At 36.0% G+C, this 17,640-nt stretch overlaps 1 protein-coding gene across 1 annotated transcript; it reads left to right on the top strand.

Annotated features, from left to right (window-relative positions):
* The first annotated feature begins 4,711 nt into the window (after positions 1-4,711).
* LOC107705187 (adhesion G-protein coupled receptor G4-like) lies at positions 4,712-17,576 on the top strand. Its single transcript, XM_016508367.1, has 12 exons — positions 4,712-4,815; positions 7,836-7,936; positions 12,203-12,790; positions 14,220-14,273; positions 15,567-15,611; positions 15,774-15,833; positions 16,027-16,503; positions 16,712-16,759; positions 16,874-16,941; positions 17,116-17,208; positions 17,307-17,344; positions 17,438-17,576. Exons 2-12 carry the CDS (start codon positions 7,837-7,839, stop codon positions 17,574-17,576), a joined length of 1,710 nt encoding a protein of 569 aa, XP_016363853.1. The 5' UTR covers positions 4,712-4,815; position 7,836.
* Positions 17,577-17,640: the final 64 nt, after the last annotated feature.

Genomic DNA, 17,640 nt, shown 5'->3' with positions numbered 1-17,640 from the left:
TACTTGACTGATGGTCCTCACCTACTCCAATCTCCTCCTAAGTAGCATTTCTGAATCACTGCACAGCCCACAAGCATCGTGATGAGATATACACATGAAGATATACACCTATACGGCTAATTAAATCAGCCCATATTTATTTACAGTTGCTAGAGCCTCTCACAGCTGATCTTATTCATCTCAATGAAGTAGCCAGTACTCAATACTCTTTCCGACTAATCTGAGTGCTCTGAAAGATTCTCTCAACAATTTAATTAAAGTGTTCTAACATCTCTGAGTGATCTCAGACCAGCAACCCAACTGCAGCTTTTACTGATCTCAGCTGTTGCTGATCTCAGTGAAGCACTCAGACAGTTCTGTCTGATCTCAGAACAGTGCTGTAAAAATCTATCTATCTATCTATCTATCTATCTATCTAGTTGGACAGCTTTCATTTAGTAGGAATCAGCTTGGTTTTATGTGGGTAAAATGGTTAAGTTATGTCTATGTACTTGACAGTACTTGAAAGCATGTACCCTTTAAGAGAAATATCATGGACCTAGGACGATCTTCGTTTTATAAATGAAGCTTAAAAGTTCATGTTCTTTACAATCTCTTATTTGTCCTCCCTGTCTGTCAAAACTGCTGGATTTGAACATTCAATGCAAAGCCCTTCACATATCTCTGCTTTCATAGAGATTCACTCAGGCTTACATCCTTTCATTTCGTTTGTACAACACCTCCACTAATTTATTCAGTCCAAATATGATTGCTATGAAGCAGTATTGGCACAAGGCCCTTTGAAGATGTCAAAGCCAGTGGGAAGAATGAGGGGAAAAAGGTATATATTATACACCCACACTGGTTTGCACACACGCACGCGCACACACACACAAATTTAGCCTAGAGTCCATGCATTCTACCTGACTGATATGCCTCTGGAGATGTTTTTTATCTGTTTCTATGAATTTCAGAAGTATAAAAATAAAAGAGGGTGAAACAAAAAGAGAGCAATGTTGCATCATTTGTTTGTGTTATTACAAATCCTTATTAAATTAAGCATTAACAGTAAATAGGATAAACTATTCCACTCTGTTTTCAGTTTTGAAGCATGCTGCCATCTAGTGTGCAGTGCCATTACATAACAATGTTGTAGACATTGTTAATTGGTGGAAAGAAGTGCATGAAATTAAGCATGAAGTACAATGCCATATATGAGGGTTAATAGTGTTACAGTATAACCAGAGGAACCAACACACAAGGAGAGCGAGTATGGAAACATAATTGGGAACGACTCCCACAGTGTGACATTACCAACAGCCTCAACACATTGAGAGCGCTCAGATTCTCAGAGGACTTCTTTAGCGTAGAGAGCTGTGAAAATTGCAAGGCTGTCATTACCATTAGTAAAGGGTTCATTACTACAGCAACAAGAGCCATATGAACAGCAGTACGACAGTGTGAGTGTATGCGCCAAAAGGCACAAGAATAGGGGAGTTTTCCCTTCTTTGAAACAAACGTTACACAAAGAGTATTGACTTTCACATGACACATTGTCTAATGCCACTGGCAGTCACGCAGATGCTGTGGCATACCCAAACTCAGTCTTGGTTGGCTCTGGGTGGGATCTAATCAGCACCACAGAGACTGATCATAAGCAGAGATTACAGAAGAAGACACCAAGGGTGTGCCTCCTCACTAAAGTAACCTAATACTGTTTTGTCCATGTCAGTTTTTCACAATACAATTCAGATGAATTGCAACCACTGCTTACAGAATTCATCGGAAAAGAGGAACAGCCACCATATATTCTAATAGGCTGGTTATATGTATACAAAAATAAATGGTTATGTGCAAATAAACTCAACCACAGAGTGGTTCAATATACAGAGGTGCGAAAAAATAGAAGTGCATCAGTACTCTTTTTGATTCAGCATTTTTTTCAGGTGTGATCCGTAACCATAGAAACTCAGTCTACTGAAAAGCTAATTTCCATCAGGAGGAAGTCATAAAAGAAGACATTATTCAATACTCACACTTTTGTTGATCATTTCCTACTTACAGTGGGGTCCAAATTTAAACCTGAAAAAAAACAATGTTTTAGGATTTTGAAAATGTTTAAATATAAAAATATATACTTAGAAATATTCAAGTTGTTATTGTTAACTAAAACTGTTAAAATTGTTTTCAGTAATTGAACTGAATGTGAAATAAACTAAAACAAATAAGTTTACTAAAAATACTAAAATTAGAACACACAAAATGAAAAACTTAAAAATGAAAACTAAAAATATACAAATAAAACCAACTCAAAATATCAATAAATACTAATAGTATATAAGTCACACAAAAGCTAATGCTTTGCTATATATATATATATATATATATATGATTTGACAATAAAAACAAACTTGACAGTTTAAACTTATACACAACAACATACAGTAATAAGCTTATTTCACAACTTGACAAAAAAAAGAGGAAAAAGAGATAAAGGGGCCCCAGGGATCCACACCCTGCATAATAGAAAAGATGATCTGCTGTAAGTGTGAGGGCCATTTTCACAGGTGTCTTTGTTTGTGTGTGTGTGTGAGAGAGAGAGATCTGCTACAGAGAGGCTAACAAGAGAGTTGAGGGGGAGAAAGATGTTAAACCGGTCTGTGCTCCTCCGTACATCATTTTTCTCTGTCACTTTCACCCACCAAGCCATAAACACCATGTTTCCTATATTTTCAAGTTCCTTTTTCTACCAACCCATATCACACCCTATTCACATATAAATATGTAATATTTAAAGGAGTAGTTCATCCAAAATTAAAGCTGTGTCATCATTTATTCATCCTCATATTGTTGAAAAAACAGTAATACTTGCTTCCATGGAATACAAAAATGCTGTTCATACTGCTCTTTTAAATAAAATTAAATTAAATGGTGACCATTGGCAAGCTTCAAAAATGACCAAAAGCATTATGGAAGGGGACCATAGAACTCACACACTATATTTCAAGTTGTCTAAAGCCATACAAAAACACATTGGTCTCACTATCTACATTTACATGCAACCAAATAATCTGTTAGTATTGATGTCTGAATCAGACCAAAAAGTCATCATGTAAACATAGCAATCGATCCGATGGAGCTCAGTCTGAATGAAATTTAGATCGGATTGGAAGGGGTGGTGTAGACCTAATAATCAAATCAGGAAAAAATTAAGCATGTAAATGTTTGAATCTGACTAATTGAATTCAAAAATACCTTGCACACATGCACAGCAAGTGATTAAATATGTTTTAAGTCTAACAAATGTGCATTTATTTATTTACATCTTACAAACTGGTCAGTGGAGGAGACTAAATATTTATTAATAATTGCTAAAAGCTCTTCTGACATATATGTCAGCTTCCTTTTTGGATATGTCATCAAGGCAAAATGACAATACTCACGGTGGCTTTATCTAGCTTTGAAGATGTGCATACATGTAATTCACATGTACTATATAAACAAATATGAATATGTTTGCAAAGTTTAGGGTGCATTTAAAATAAACTGAACTTTCAGAATCTGCAATTGGATTGGATCCATTCAACTGAAGAAATTTACTGCATGTTAACATACTTATTGGATCTCATAACCTAATTTCATAACAACAAATTGTTATTTTCTTCAAATAAAGCTGTCATATGGCTTCAGATGATTACAAGAGTCACACAGACTACTTCAAAGACAATTTTTTTTTTTTTTTCAAATTTAGAGCTGTACAGCTCCTAGTCAACATTCACTTCCATTGTATGGAAAAGAGCAGCAGGAACATTCCGCATAACATCTCCTTTTCTGGATTTCTCTGAAAGAATATCATAACATAGAAAACAACGACAAAGTTTCTATTTTTAGATGAACTATCACTTACACTAATGAACTAACAGGAGAACATAAACTTTCTCCTGCTTACAAAAAAATACCTGTCTGTCTTTACATCTGACGCATTTCACATAGTCAGGTGAAAGGCATACTATACAAAGGCACCTGCTAAGTCATGGAATATTTGAGCTGTCTGTGTGACGTTAGCACCGCTCTCAATAAGCAATCCTGAAAACAGCCAGGGTGTCTGACCCCTGAGAAAGAGCAAGAAGAACCCTGAAGGGCTGACACAAGGCATGCACAGATGGGCATGCTTTACCTCCACTGACAGGCTGCCAAGGGTCCAGGAAATGTCTGAGTCCACATCCTGGTCCCCGCTGTGCCTGAAAGAACCAGTTGCCACCAGATCACTTTCATTAAGTAACCATGGTAAAAGACAGTAAGAGTGCTTTTCAAGTACTTATCACTTTATCTCATTATTTCATTCATACCCTATAATTAATACTGTCAGGGGACTCAGAAAACAACCCATTAGGATTATATTTTAAGCCTTAATAATATAAAGTGCAAACACTTCAGCAACAATATCAGTCATCAGACTCCAGAAGAGATTGATAATATCATAACTAAATTGTATATGACAAAGGAAAACGTCAGTATTGCTGACTGAAAAGTCACCAAGTGTAGAATAGAGGAAGGCGTGCCATCCTCTTATTGGAAACACGAAGTTCTCACAATAATGGGAGTGTCACAACATTTTTTCAACCCCAAGAACTGTCTTTTCAACTTTTTCATGTTTTGAAACTGCGTCGCTTTCTTATTTTTAGTTACCTGTTAATTCGTGACAGTTGAAAACTGAACCACACGTCGACCAGCACCAGGATTTATTTCACGTGGAGCAGTTTGGATGGAGTTAAGAGCGGTGAAAGAGCCGCAAATTTAGGATGACTTCAGGCTCATCACGGGCGACGACACCAGGTGAGACTTCACGAACAAATCCAGACAGCTGTATTACACAAGGCAGACAAGAAAAATGACTGTATTTGTTGATATTTTAAAACACAGAAATGCTGCTTATAAAGTTTAAGCACAAAACGAAGTCGTGAAGTCAGTAGGAAAGTAGAAAGCTATCACGTCGTGATAGATTGATTGACAGGTTCAGCGATGTGACGTGTTCCATCTAAAATAAGCAACATCTAAACAACATTTTGCTATTTTTATATGTTGTTCTTTGCAGCCTCTATAGGCTCGTATTAATTGGGAGAATACAAGAAAATAAATAAAAAATTTGGAAATGGTGAGAAAACTGAAAAGTTGCATGACCTATGATATACAGTTGTGCACAGACAGACAGGTTTTTAGCTATGAATGGAATTTGATGGCATATTTATCTTGGCTCTCAGTACCGCCGAGAATGACAGGAAATTACAAAAAAATACATAAAATAAAATTATATAAAAATTATATATATTTTTTTTTTCTTCAGTTTTTCTATCAACTGACTGTGAAGAAAGAAATAGATGGCTGGAGATTAACAGCACATTTAAAGGTTGTCCAACCTGCTTGCATTCCAGAAACCACAATAACACACTGTATTAATTTGACTGCTTTGGCCAACAGCCTTCTCAATCTGATTTGTTTTTACGTCTAGATTTCCAAAGATAAAACAATGATATATACTAAACCTGTAGGTAACCACTCTCTAATTCAACATGAACATAACACGTGATGGAGGAAGTGTACTGTGGTTTTCAAAATACTTGTTTGCATTGCTTTTCCTAGAATTCTTGACAACAAGTTACAGCATTGATACTGATAAATCTACAAGCCTTCCCTTTGTTCGTCTAAACAAAGGGATATATGAGTAGGCCTATAACAAATTCATTTTAGTGTCTATGCAAATAAAGTACACTAGAATGTAATAAAACATTTCCATGACATTAAGGAATATGAGTACCTAAGAAAGCTAAAAAAAATATTTAGACTGAAGCATTACCAGACAAATTTCCTTACAAATATATTCAACACAGAAACTTCCATGACTTCTCCAGGCCTAGGAATCACTATTTTACAACAGACTGATATTTCCAGACTTTCCATGACTGTGAGGCACCTGCTAAGTTAAAAAGGTTTGCAAGTTAGTGCCTTTGGTCATCATAAATCAGCATAACAACACCTCTGAGAATCCTGATACTTGTGAACAGCAATGAATGGAATTAAAGATATGTTACAACATCCCTCGCCACAAAAGAAAAAAAAAAACTGAGGCAAAAACAGATAACCATTACGTTTTCCCAACAGCTCCTAATGCATAGATTTTGCCCATAGATATCAATTAAGTTCTCAAACACTAGAAAAATTTGCAGTATAAATAATTCAAAAGCAGAAGAATATAGATAGATAGATAGATAGATAGATAGATAGATAGATAGATAGATAGATATTATACTATTTAGCTTGTACTTCTCTTTGTTGTTCAGTTTCATTGTTCCAATGCAAATTACCTCACCTGTGGGCCTTTTATACATCCTGAGATTCTAATTGGAGTGTGAACACTAGAGCTGATTATTGTTTTCATGTTGAGAAATGTGTTATAATTGGGCTCAGGTTGTGATGTTGTTATCACAATTACAGAATGCAAGTGATTGCTAAATGAGCACATGGTACAACCTCTTATCCTCTGCCTTTTTGAGCTGATTTCTGTATACAGTAGAATATAATGACAAAATGTTCAACAAATTGTCAAAACAGATTTACACAATAGCTTAGCAAAATCAGAAAACAGTCTGTTTAGTTGGTGTGTGCCATAACTACATCGTTATGTGGGAAAAAATGATGTTTTACTATTGACAGCCACTCAAAAAAAGCCATGTATTAAGAATAAATGCATATTAATTCCTTGGCTGTATGCAGCAACAAACCGAAGTGCTAATGCATATCCAGATATATTAGACCCTGTTGAAAATTAAGTCTATTATAGAAAGAGAAAGAAAAGGTAGAGGAAGAGAACAAGATAGATTGTGTGAGTGGCTGAATGAATAAACAGCCAGACAGATTTGATGAAAGAGACTGCAGTAAGTTGACTGCCACTTTACATTAGACAGAATTACTGCCTCTCGCACAGTTAGTAATGCCTGTCTGCTTTTGTCCAGACAGTAAACCAGGAGCATTTCATCAGAGTTTTATTCAAACATCCCCACACAGCCATTCAATCACTCTCAGTACCAAAGCCATCTCAGTCTGTCTTATTACTGTAAACCATCCGTAGACATTTAACGTTTCCTGTCCTTTCCATCTTTAAATCAAGTTGGGCTTTTATCCCCTTTTATAGAGAGTCACCATGGACTTCTAATGACCTCTAATGACCAGGATCAATATCTGTTTGCGGCTAACCTTTAAAGAAATGTACAAATGTACACTTCCTTATTGTTACCAAAAGCACAATGGGCATTGTTTTTTATTATAAGTCTTTCTGTCCATACTATTCAAGAGATAGAGTCAAATTATGCGGCTTACCGTGGGTATTTGTTTGTTTGTTTGGTGGAATTAATTATTCACACAATGGCATTAAAAAAGCAAACATACTGGTACTAGAAATGGAACAAAGCAATATAGAATATGCAGAACCTAGGCAAACATATACATGTAATCTTATTTTATTAATCAGGAATTGATTGAATTGTGAAAAGTGGGTATTACATAAGCATTACAAGTTAGTTGGAGAGGAGGGGTTGAAAAAAAGATTTGTGACGTCAACTGAAAAAGAAATGATTTAAGTTACTATGTAAATTGTTATTATTTTGATAAAAGACTCCACGGACAGGTATAAAGCCATAAATGTGCATTCAGAATGTAAACAGGGTCAATTTTAATTTCATGTTGAATGACAAACTGAAAGAGCATTGTAGAAGTAATGACCTTCTCTCAGTTACACCCTGTTATTGTATTGATGAAAACACTTTTTTTGAACAAAAGAGTTCCTTTGTTTTTCTTTGAAGGATGCTTTACAAGCACAGCAAGCACCTGAGTGGACGATACAAGAAGTCTGCACATCACTTGGTCTGGCTCCTCTGTCTTTGGGTTCACCTCTTGCCTCAAGGTTAGTACAGTATACTACTATTTTACCAAACTTTATTTGTTATAAAACACATAGAAAAACAGAAGGACTTGTGAGACTAAAGTCTAAACTTGTGCTATTTACACTTTTACATGCCATTTATGGGTGAGCAAAACTGAAACAGATGACATGAAAAATTATTATATATCTGTGTGCACTGTTTCTCTTTCAATTTATATATGAGCAAAGTACAGAGTAGAGAGAGCCTGAAAAATGAACAAGTCCAGAAATCCTCATAAGACAGCATTTGCTTAATTGCTTGCCAGCACTCCCGTACGAGTCTATAAAAGTCCTTCAAGTAGTAAAACGATTAATAAGAATGGAAGGAGGCTGTAAATTGCAAACAGGAGGGACTGAGTCAGCTGTGTAGAAGAGTCACTCTATGCAGTAGACCAACGCATAACATTTTTAGGGGGAACATTTTTTAATGGCATTATGAAATCTGATCAAGTTTTAGATTGAATTTAATAATAAATACTAGTAATACCAGGAGAATTCACACACCCAGAGGGCATCTAGCTGGAGCAGAGCGAGAGACAGAATGGATGAGATAATTTGGAGGAGTCCAGTAGCCCGCAGCATGATTGTCCTAGCCTTAATGAATTAATTAGTAATGATCACAGTGAAGATAAAGGGATTAAACCCATTAGACCCATTAAACTCATCGACTGTAAAGACACATGCAGAATTGTGAGATGTTAACTTGCAGTGAGATATGAACTCGCAATTGTGAGAAAAAAGTCAGAATTGTGAGATAAAAAAGTTGCAGTTATTTTCTTTGTTCTTTTTTTAGCGTAAATAAAAACACAATTGTGAGATATAAAGTTTGAATTCAGAGAAAAAAAGTCACAGTTGCGAGATATGAACTCAGAATTGTGAGATGCAAGCTCAAAATTGCAAGCCAAAAAGTTTATTTCTTGCAATTCTGAAATTTTTCAAATCCAAATTGTGAGATTAAAAAGTCAACAATTACCTTTTTTATTTTTTTATCCCATGGTGGAAACGGCTTCCATTGAAAACAGTTATTTTAAATTATAAGAATATTTCACAATATTCCTGTTTTTACTACATTTTTTATTAAATAAATGCAGCCTTAAAGAAAAAAAGAGACTTCTTTCAAAAACATTTAAAAAAAATTAATGGTAGTGTATTCTGCAATCCATTGTATTCATTTTAGAATAGTTTTTTTTTTCCATATAGAATGCTTGACAATTTTTTATTACACATTTGCTTCCAGTTAAGTTCTCTCCCCTTTCCGCTATGCAGTCAAGCTGGAACAAATGCATCATAAGGGTACCCCGCAGTACACTACGCTTTACTGCATGAGCACTCTAATCACAATGCTTAAACTATAAAATGGAGTAGAATAGTGCAGAGGCACACTAAATGGGAAGAACCTCCCCAGTTACGCTGGAAACCTTAGAAGATAAGCAGGCATTTGAGAGAAAAAGAGAATGAAAGAAAAAAACGACTGAAAAACTGGTGTGAAATGTTTATGCAGTGATGGATGACAGAGTTGGAGAAGCAACTTTAAAACTAGATTGTCAAGCTATACACTTTTTGTCAAGCTAACCTTTTGAAGCTAACTACAATGAAGCTATTTATATCATTCATAATCATTGTTCAGAGCCATATTTTTAAATACATTTTTGCAACTAAAAATAAAATACAGGATTTCGTAGCATTGGTGTTTTAAAGAACAGACAGTGCAGACACCATATTTTATTTTACACAAATGAAAACAAGGCTGTGAGGGATTGATTCAGTTGTGTGTAGATGAAAGAACATTGAAAAAAAAGTCTTAAAAAGTCTCCAGTAGACAAACAACTTAGATGTGACCTCCTAGAACATACATCATATTTAAATATGGTGTCTACTAAGATCGGGTAAATGCTGGTTCAGAATTAGCAGCTAGTCATGAGTTTTATTTAGACATAGTCAGGTGTACGTCACACCTTCAGAAGTATTCATGGTATGTTAGACTAGCACACACACATAATATCAGTCAACATTTGGCTGTCAAGTTGTTCCTTTCAGGCCAAATCTGGGCCAGCCTGTTTTATCTGGTTGTGTGCTTGTCAAAGCATCAAACAGAAGCATTATGAAACTGACAACTCGTGGGGAAGTGGTAAACTGGGCAGGTCAGAGGGGATTAGAGTTAAAAGTTAATGTGAAGGTGTGCAAGTTTTGTGAAAATTTAACAGAGCAGAATCATTTTTGGTGTCTTTAAAAGACCAAAGGGTACAGTGTCCTTATAAATTTGCAGTCAAAGTTGTTAATAGGTTATTGTCTAGTAAATGTCAGTGGCCATACAGACAATCATAGCCTTTGACAGAAGACTGGGTGATGCTAACCTTTTTTTTTTTTTAAATAACTAGGATAAAGTCTACATGAATTCAAAATTGACCCCATATACTTTCTTAATATATGCTTTGGGTCTTATTGTGAAAGAATTATAGTGCAGTTTCAGGTGTGGTGTCTAAATTTCTGTAAAATTATGCGGGCAAAAAAGGTCCATTTTTAAATTGTCAATAATGTAGTGATATATGAAGTCCCTTTGTAATCAAGCAGCTTTCTGTTGGTCAACAGGGCGAATCTGTGACCAACTCGCTCCGAAATCTGTGCTGGGAAATCATTCACCCTCAAGCAAAATTCCAGATCGCATGCATTCCAATTGAAAAGAATGGATTTTGCCCACAAAATTGTTGAATGACTGTAAATATCACTGCACCTTTATTCCAAAGAAATCTTTGGAATTCAGGTGATGTCACCAAGACATCAAGAATTCAAGTTTTTTTTTTTTTTTGGCTATGTACATTGTTATTTTCTGGGAAATACCGAAAAGGAAATTTTGGCCAACACAATAACAAAATAATTATTTATATGAAAATAATAACTGATATATTGGCTGATATTTTATATTTTGCGAGTCTTTTATTTTATTGTTTTTATAAAACAATTAACAATCTCAGTTAATAAACAATCTTTCTTATCCCATAATAATTTAACAAATGTAGGCCTGATATAAATCATTGAAATAAAGAAATTATACATGCCTTTGGTCAACTTTTAAAAAATTAAATGTAAAATATAACTTTCACAAATATAAAAAAAGGCATAAAGAATCTAAATTCCTATTTACATTGAATAAAAAGTCTCTGGCCTAAAGAAACATTTTATTTTATTTATATTTAGAAATAAGAAATAATGTGAGGTCATTTCACTATAATTTACTGGTTTTTATATGGGCCATTCTACAGAACTGGTCCAAAGTCAGAGTTGGAAACGTATTGAATTCTCATATTGTATTTTCAGAAAGTTTTGGAATATTTGTCATCTCCCCAAATTTGTCACTACCGAAACACAATAATAATAATTTAATTAGAAGGGTTATTTTGACCTATTAAGATTTTGCTTACATCTAGATTGTAAATATATTATTATGGAGGTAAATCCATAATTAAATTTTTAACAATATTTCAAGTGCAATTTATGAGATTTGTTGTATTTTGAATCAAATTTTTCTTTATAAAAGGCAAAAAGTTGATAATACTGATTTCAAGTTAAGGATTCATTAGTTTGAATATACACTGTTCCCTTTTGTCACTACCGAAACAATGATGACATGTTTCGGTAATGACAATTCTATGGGATAACACCTAAAAAAAAAACAAAGATGTAATTTTAGATACTTTTGAACCTAGCTCAAAGATGCTAATCAGCACATGGTTTGCTAGCACAGTTCTGAACAGTGGTATACATATAAAAACTAAATGTTATGTAATATGACAATTCTATGGGATAACACCTAAAAAAAAAACAAAGATGTAATTTTAGATACTTTTGAACCTAGCTCAAAGATGCTAATCAGCACATGGTTTGCTAGCACAGTTCTGAACAGTGGTATACATATAAAAACTAAATGTTATGTAATAACTCCCAAAAAAGTGTGCTTAATTGCAGAAAAAAGGTGTTCGGTTGAGACGTTCCTTAAAGTTACACACAGCTTTTTCAGAATTTTGAACACATTTACCTCAAAATGATGAGACCTATCTACTCACACCTTGTAACTATGAGAGAGGGGGACACAGGAATATTACCCGATCATAAATTTAAGGGTTTAGTTAAAATCAGCCTTGGCCAATAGACTAAAACATACACTGGCCCTGTTATATACAGACGTCATTAAAATTTCTTATATAAGGAGAAAAATTGTGAAAAATCTTTTATCTTTCTCTCTCTCCCCAGTGGATGGCTTCTTTATATCTGATGCTAAGGCTGTCCTGCAAGGGTGTGATGACCACTGGACCTTACAGGAGAAGGAGCGTATGCCTGTGCTCTTTCAAACCACGGTATGCGTGGACGTACAGGTCCTTTCCCCAGGTGAGTGGACAGCATTTAGCTATGTCTCGGCCCCTGCACCCCGGTATGAACTTGCCCTGCAGGGGGATGCAAACAACCTGTACGCCTGGCTGTTGGGTGTACGCCACCAGTTCCCTGTCCAGCTGACCACTCATCACTGGTACCACATATGTCTACGGTGGGACGCCCCTCGCAAAAGCTTCAGCCTGACGATAGGTGGCAACTCAGAAGTATACCAGCGGACCGCCATTGCCCGAGCAATCCCTCCTTCAGGGCGTCTTCTGCTGGGTTGCCAACCAAACGAAGCCTCCCCTGGGGCGAAAATGGCCACCGTGGAGCTCTACCTGTTCCGCATATGGGACGATGTTGGAGAGCACAGAGCCTGCGAGGACGGGACGGTGATTGGCTGGGACTCACGACTTTGGGCCGTCACACGTGCCCAGGCAAGAGTACAAGATTATATGTTGCAATGTGGTGAGTACAGAGATTCACAAAAGGGAAGCCTGTTTAACCGGTTGATAAGAGAGGCGGGCTGAAAATAGCAGTGATAATTTGCCTAATGACTGTGTATAATCCAGCGTCAGATCAACTCGACAAACCATAAACAGCCTGAAGCCCTTTCTCGCTCTGAACTAAAAGTATGCAGAGTACTTTTTTGTAGCATCTTCAAAGCTATTTAAAGCTTAGAATGTTGCTGACTGAACCAACCAAGCAGACGTCTTGCTTGTAAAGACCAGCATGTGGATTGGTCGGGTGCATGTTTTAATGTTGCATGATTTCACTAATTTAACTTCTCAAGAAAACTCACTTTCATGCATGTATTATTTCTAGATAAAATAACGATCTTGTTGGAAAATCCAGCTTTAGCTGGTAGCTGTATTTTGGAACATGGTAGCTGGTTTCTAGCTGGTCTAAGGTGGTCATTAAAGCTGGTTGACTAATCCCCATATTCCAAAAACTAGTTTGACCACCTTAAGCTAGTATGACCAGCTGGTAACCAGTTTGTTGCTGGTCCATGAAAGCCACCTCCATGTACTTGTAGCTAATGAGAAGCTTGAATAATAAATAACCAGGATCAGATAATGAACAAGTTGGACTACCTAACGACTAGCTATGGCCACCAAATTACCAGCTTGGATCACATAAAGACTAGCTAGAACCAGCTAATGATGAACAAGCACCAGCTAATTACCAGCTTGAACCAGTTAATGACCAATTTAGACCACCTAATGACTATAGCTAGGACAGGCTAATGACCATTTTGAACCAGCTAGAAGCCAGTTATCATGTTCCAGCACACAGTTACTGGCTTAATATGGATTTTCCAACAGGGGAGTCAATAGCCTTGCCTGTTCCCTGCATCAGAAGGTAATTATCATCTGACCATCTTTTGTGAAAAATCGTTAAAACTCAAGTGAAATTCCAGATCCCTTTTTAATTGACTGGGTTTTGCATATGAAAATTTGATTAACAACAATAAATGTCGCCGCACTTTTATTCCAAAGAAGTCTTTGTAATGTTTAATCTAAAAGTAATTGCTCAACCTATAATGGTTAAAATTATACATGTCTACAGTTTTAAAAAAAAAAAGAAAAATCAGTTAAAAGATGCATCCCATATACGTCAGATTAAATCTGGCTTTTCGTTTCTAGACATAAATGAGTTCACTATATAAGACATGCCTTTTCTCCTCCACAGGAAATTATGAAGTCAAATCAATTATATATTACAAGGATATTTGAAACATTTCAAAACACATCCAGATGGATGAAAACCTGGGATGTCTTGATTGCAATGATCAGATCAGATGTTGATGCAGGGTACAAGAAGGGCAGTAGTAACAACACTCTTGTCTTTCTATCATTTGTGCATGCCAATTCTATTTCTATATTTCATATTTTAGGTCTAGGGCATCTGCGTATGAAACGCAGTGCAGACGGTACTTCAGCCCCATCCAGTAAGTGCAGTGCAAGTGTGAATTCACTTCACTGATTATTATTGTAGTGTGGTGGTGGGTAAATGTCTTGGGGAAGTTATGTCCCAAACTATAAGCATTTAAATAAATATTTCCTATAAAAAGGAATCAGAGAGTTTCTTAATTTAACCAGAGAGTCAGTTAATTTAAATTAGGGGTTTTCAAACTGTTCCTGGGGCTTCCCAGCAAGGCACATTTTTTAAGTTTCCTGGTCATGGAGAAATCTAATAATTCAGCTGTTTTAAATAAGGGCAAAATGCACTGGAGCGGAGTCTCCAGGTCCAGCAATGGTTTGAAAACCCATGAATTACATAACTGTCAGAAGAAACCAATTCACTATAAAGAAGGATACAAAGACTACAGGACAGTTTATTAGAACACGCTTATTCCTAAGGAACACAAAAGAAGATATTTTACAGAATGTCCAAGCTGCTTTCTCATGACCAGTTACAACATGGCACAACTGAATGTTCTGAATTGAATGTGCACAAAGATTTGAGAGCTATGACAGGATTTTCAGCAAATGAATTTCAGTGTTCCCCACAAGCAAAGGTATTATAAAGCTTTAGAAGATTTTGGAAGATTTGGAGTTATTATTTTTGTCCTTTTGGAGCTTAACAGTGTGTACATTTCCATCACATTTAAAACAGCTGCTTGGACAATCTAAACAGGGCACAAAGGAGCAGAAATGAACGAAATATCTGAATGAAATATCAAGAAAATGAAATATCTAATAAACCTCTAAACAGAAAGTCTGTAACCAAACCTCCACATTAAATAGTAACAATTTAATATCAGAAGGCATCATTTACTTAGAAATTAGGATAGTTTCCAGGAATCAATACTTCTCATGACAGTGCTTATCTTTAACGTCAATGTAATTTCCACTCCTCTGCGAATGTAGCTCTTCTTTTTGTCCTCGATCTCACGGCATGCTGCACTGAAAAGGCATGCCTGTTCCAGGCACGGTGCATGACGCAAACAGATGTTTTAAATAGCGGATGGGTTAGGTAATCTTGTTGTCTGAAGTTAAATTGGACAGGGTTGCAGAGAAAAATTGATGTAGTTGAGTAGAAATCAGCTGTATCTGCATATCAATAACATCTTAATCAAGAAAGATTACAATTCCGCAAATAAAAAGGTGTTACCTGTGTAAACTTTGTGTTCTGTTCTTTCACTTAATGAATTAATTGCATAGGTGTGTTTGTGAGAAACCCGATCTATTTTTGATTTTAAGGTTTAAAGGTTAAAGTTTAATATTTTATACACTTACAGCATCCCAAGGTTCAGCCAGCACCCGAGAGTTTGTCTCGACATCTAGTAAGTGTTCCATCTCTACTTCACCACAGCAACATATAGATATAGATATACAAATAAAGTTAAAGCATTGTACTTTCTGTCTATTTGCAGTTTACATTTTTTAATGGAATTTGTTTAGTGTTGTGTTGAATGACAACACCCTCTCTTCCCTCCCTTTCTAAGGTCCACTCCAATTGATTTTGACTTCAATAATTACCGGTTCACTGAAATCCACCACCCAAGGTCAGTAACAAATGTAAGATGCTGTGGAATATAAAAAGCTGGAGTAGAAAGTTCCAGATCACCTTCAGTCAGTGAGCCATTTACTTTGTGTAGTACTGGTGTTGAATGGGTCAACATAGTTAACTAGTTGACTTTGAGCAGTAATGCTTTAAAGGTGATGAATCTAGAAACTGATTCCTGTTCCGGTCCACAGGACAGAACCTTCAATCTTTGAATCAGGTCTTAAACACAGTCTCTGCTTCAACCACACAAGCCAGAACCACATCAAATCCTGCAGGACTCTCTACAACAACTTCTAAACCTTCAGTGACTCTCAGTGCACCAACACAAATTCCCCTCACATCAACTACCACATCAAACACTATTACACCTGCTATTCAAGCTGGTTCAGCTGTTAATAACATAACTACTATGTTAAACGCTAGTGGATTAAACATGTCACCTCCAACTCCAGCCTCACCTATGTCTTACATAACCGCTCAAACTAGCCAGAGCACGTCAACATCTGCCCAGTCACTTTCAAGCAATCACACTAGCCATCCAGTCGGTACTTTTGAAACAACAGTCAATCATACGACAGAAAGATCTTCCACTGCACCAACTGTCGCGACTCAAGTAACCAATCAGACAGCGGTTCTACGAACAATGACGTCCAATGTATTATTCACAGGTATGGCTAATATCACTGTGTTCTGATTATGTCTTTTTTCTTCTTTCTTGGAAAAAGACAGATGGCTTCTATTTCGGTGATAATTACAGGATATTAAATTAAATTCCTTACCTTCATTCTCTCATTCTGCCACATATTACATAATTTATACATTATAAAATGAATCCTAATGGTTCAATGCTTTGATGTGTCTTTTCATTTGTTTCAGAGCCATTTGCAGTACAGTGTAACTTTTCCCAGTCCTGCGCTAATGAATGTAAGAAAGAAAACATTTTTAGACAAAGCCTATTTTATTCTTAGAAGACATCATTTAGATTAAAAGTGGTGATTCCTGGGGATGTGTAATAATATCTCTCTTCTTACGTCACAGCATCATACTACTGGATGCTTGTGGAGGTGAAAGGCTCTAATATGACGGAGGGAGAGATTCAAATTTGGGTAAGAGCATTTTTATTTTAAAAAATTAATAAATAACAGTTTTCCTAATAATAATAATAAATTAGTTTTGTATTGAATAATTATTTTATTAACTAGAAGAGAGTATTGTATAAAATAAAGGGTTTTTCATTTTGAAATTCTAAAATTCCTGATGCTTCCCCCCTCTATAATCAGTTTTCAGATCTTTTTCATAAAAGCACCTGCTCTGCTGGAGTTTCAACAACAGGAATCAAAACTACATCATGTCAAACTGACATAGTCTTTGTGGTAGGTATCATTTGTTAAAAAAAAGAGAACAGGGCAGGGCTGAACTTTGATGTTGTCCAACACTGCATCATTATAAAATGCCTTTTTCAATAATATAGACTGCAGAGGTTAGATGTGAAGCCAAGCAGAACATCCAGTAAGTCAAACCTAACTCTATAAGCTACACAACAATTATGATCTCATTGAAATTCAATATCAAGTAATGCTACTACTGCCCCCATTCTTACAGAAGGACAAATTGCACTGTGGTACTACAGCTGAGCCAACCTGTGAATACATGCATCCTCCGAAGGCTGGTGCAAAATGGGACTGTAAACCCATCAATCCAGATCCAGCTTCTGGGAGATGTAGAAAGAGTGGGTGAGTGAGACAAACACATGAATATGGGCTTGATTAAGTAAATCAGATTTAGTATTCAGGGATAGTTGACAC

The sequence above is a fragment of the Sinocyclocheilus rhinocerous genome, unplaced genomic scaffold, assembly GCF_001515625.1.
Source record: "Sinocyclocheilus rhinocerous isolate Xijiao unplaced genomic scaffold, SAMN03320098_v1.1 scaffold594, whole genome shotgun sequence".
NCBI lineage: Eukaryota > Metazoa > Chordata > Actinopteri > Cypriniformes > Cyprinidae > Sinocyclocheilus > Sinocyclocheilus rhinocerous.
This window is presented reverse-complemented; position numbering and strand designations above follow the sequence as displayed.

Coding starts and splice junctions, on each gene's coding strand:
- LOC107705187 (XM_016508367.1), top strand. CDS start 7,837: ATGCTTTACAAGCACAGCAAGCACCTGAGTGGACGATACAAGAAGTCT. Junction 14,274..15,566: donor CGGTACTTCAGCCCCATCCA/GTAAGTGCAGTG, acceptor ATACACTTACAG/CATCCCAAGGTTCAGCCAGC. Junction 17,345..17,437: donor GAAGCCAAGCAGAACATCCA/GTAAGTCAAACC, acceptor CCATTCTTACAG/AAGGACAAATTGCACTGTGG.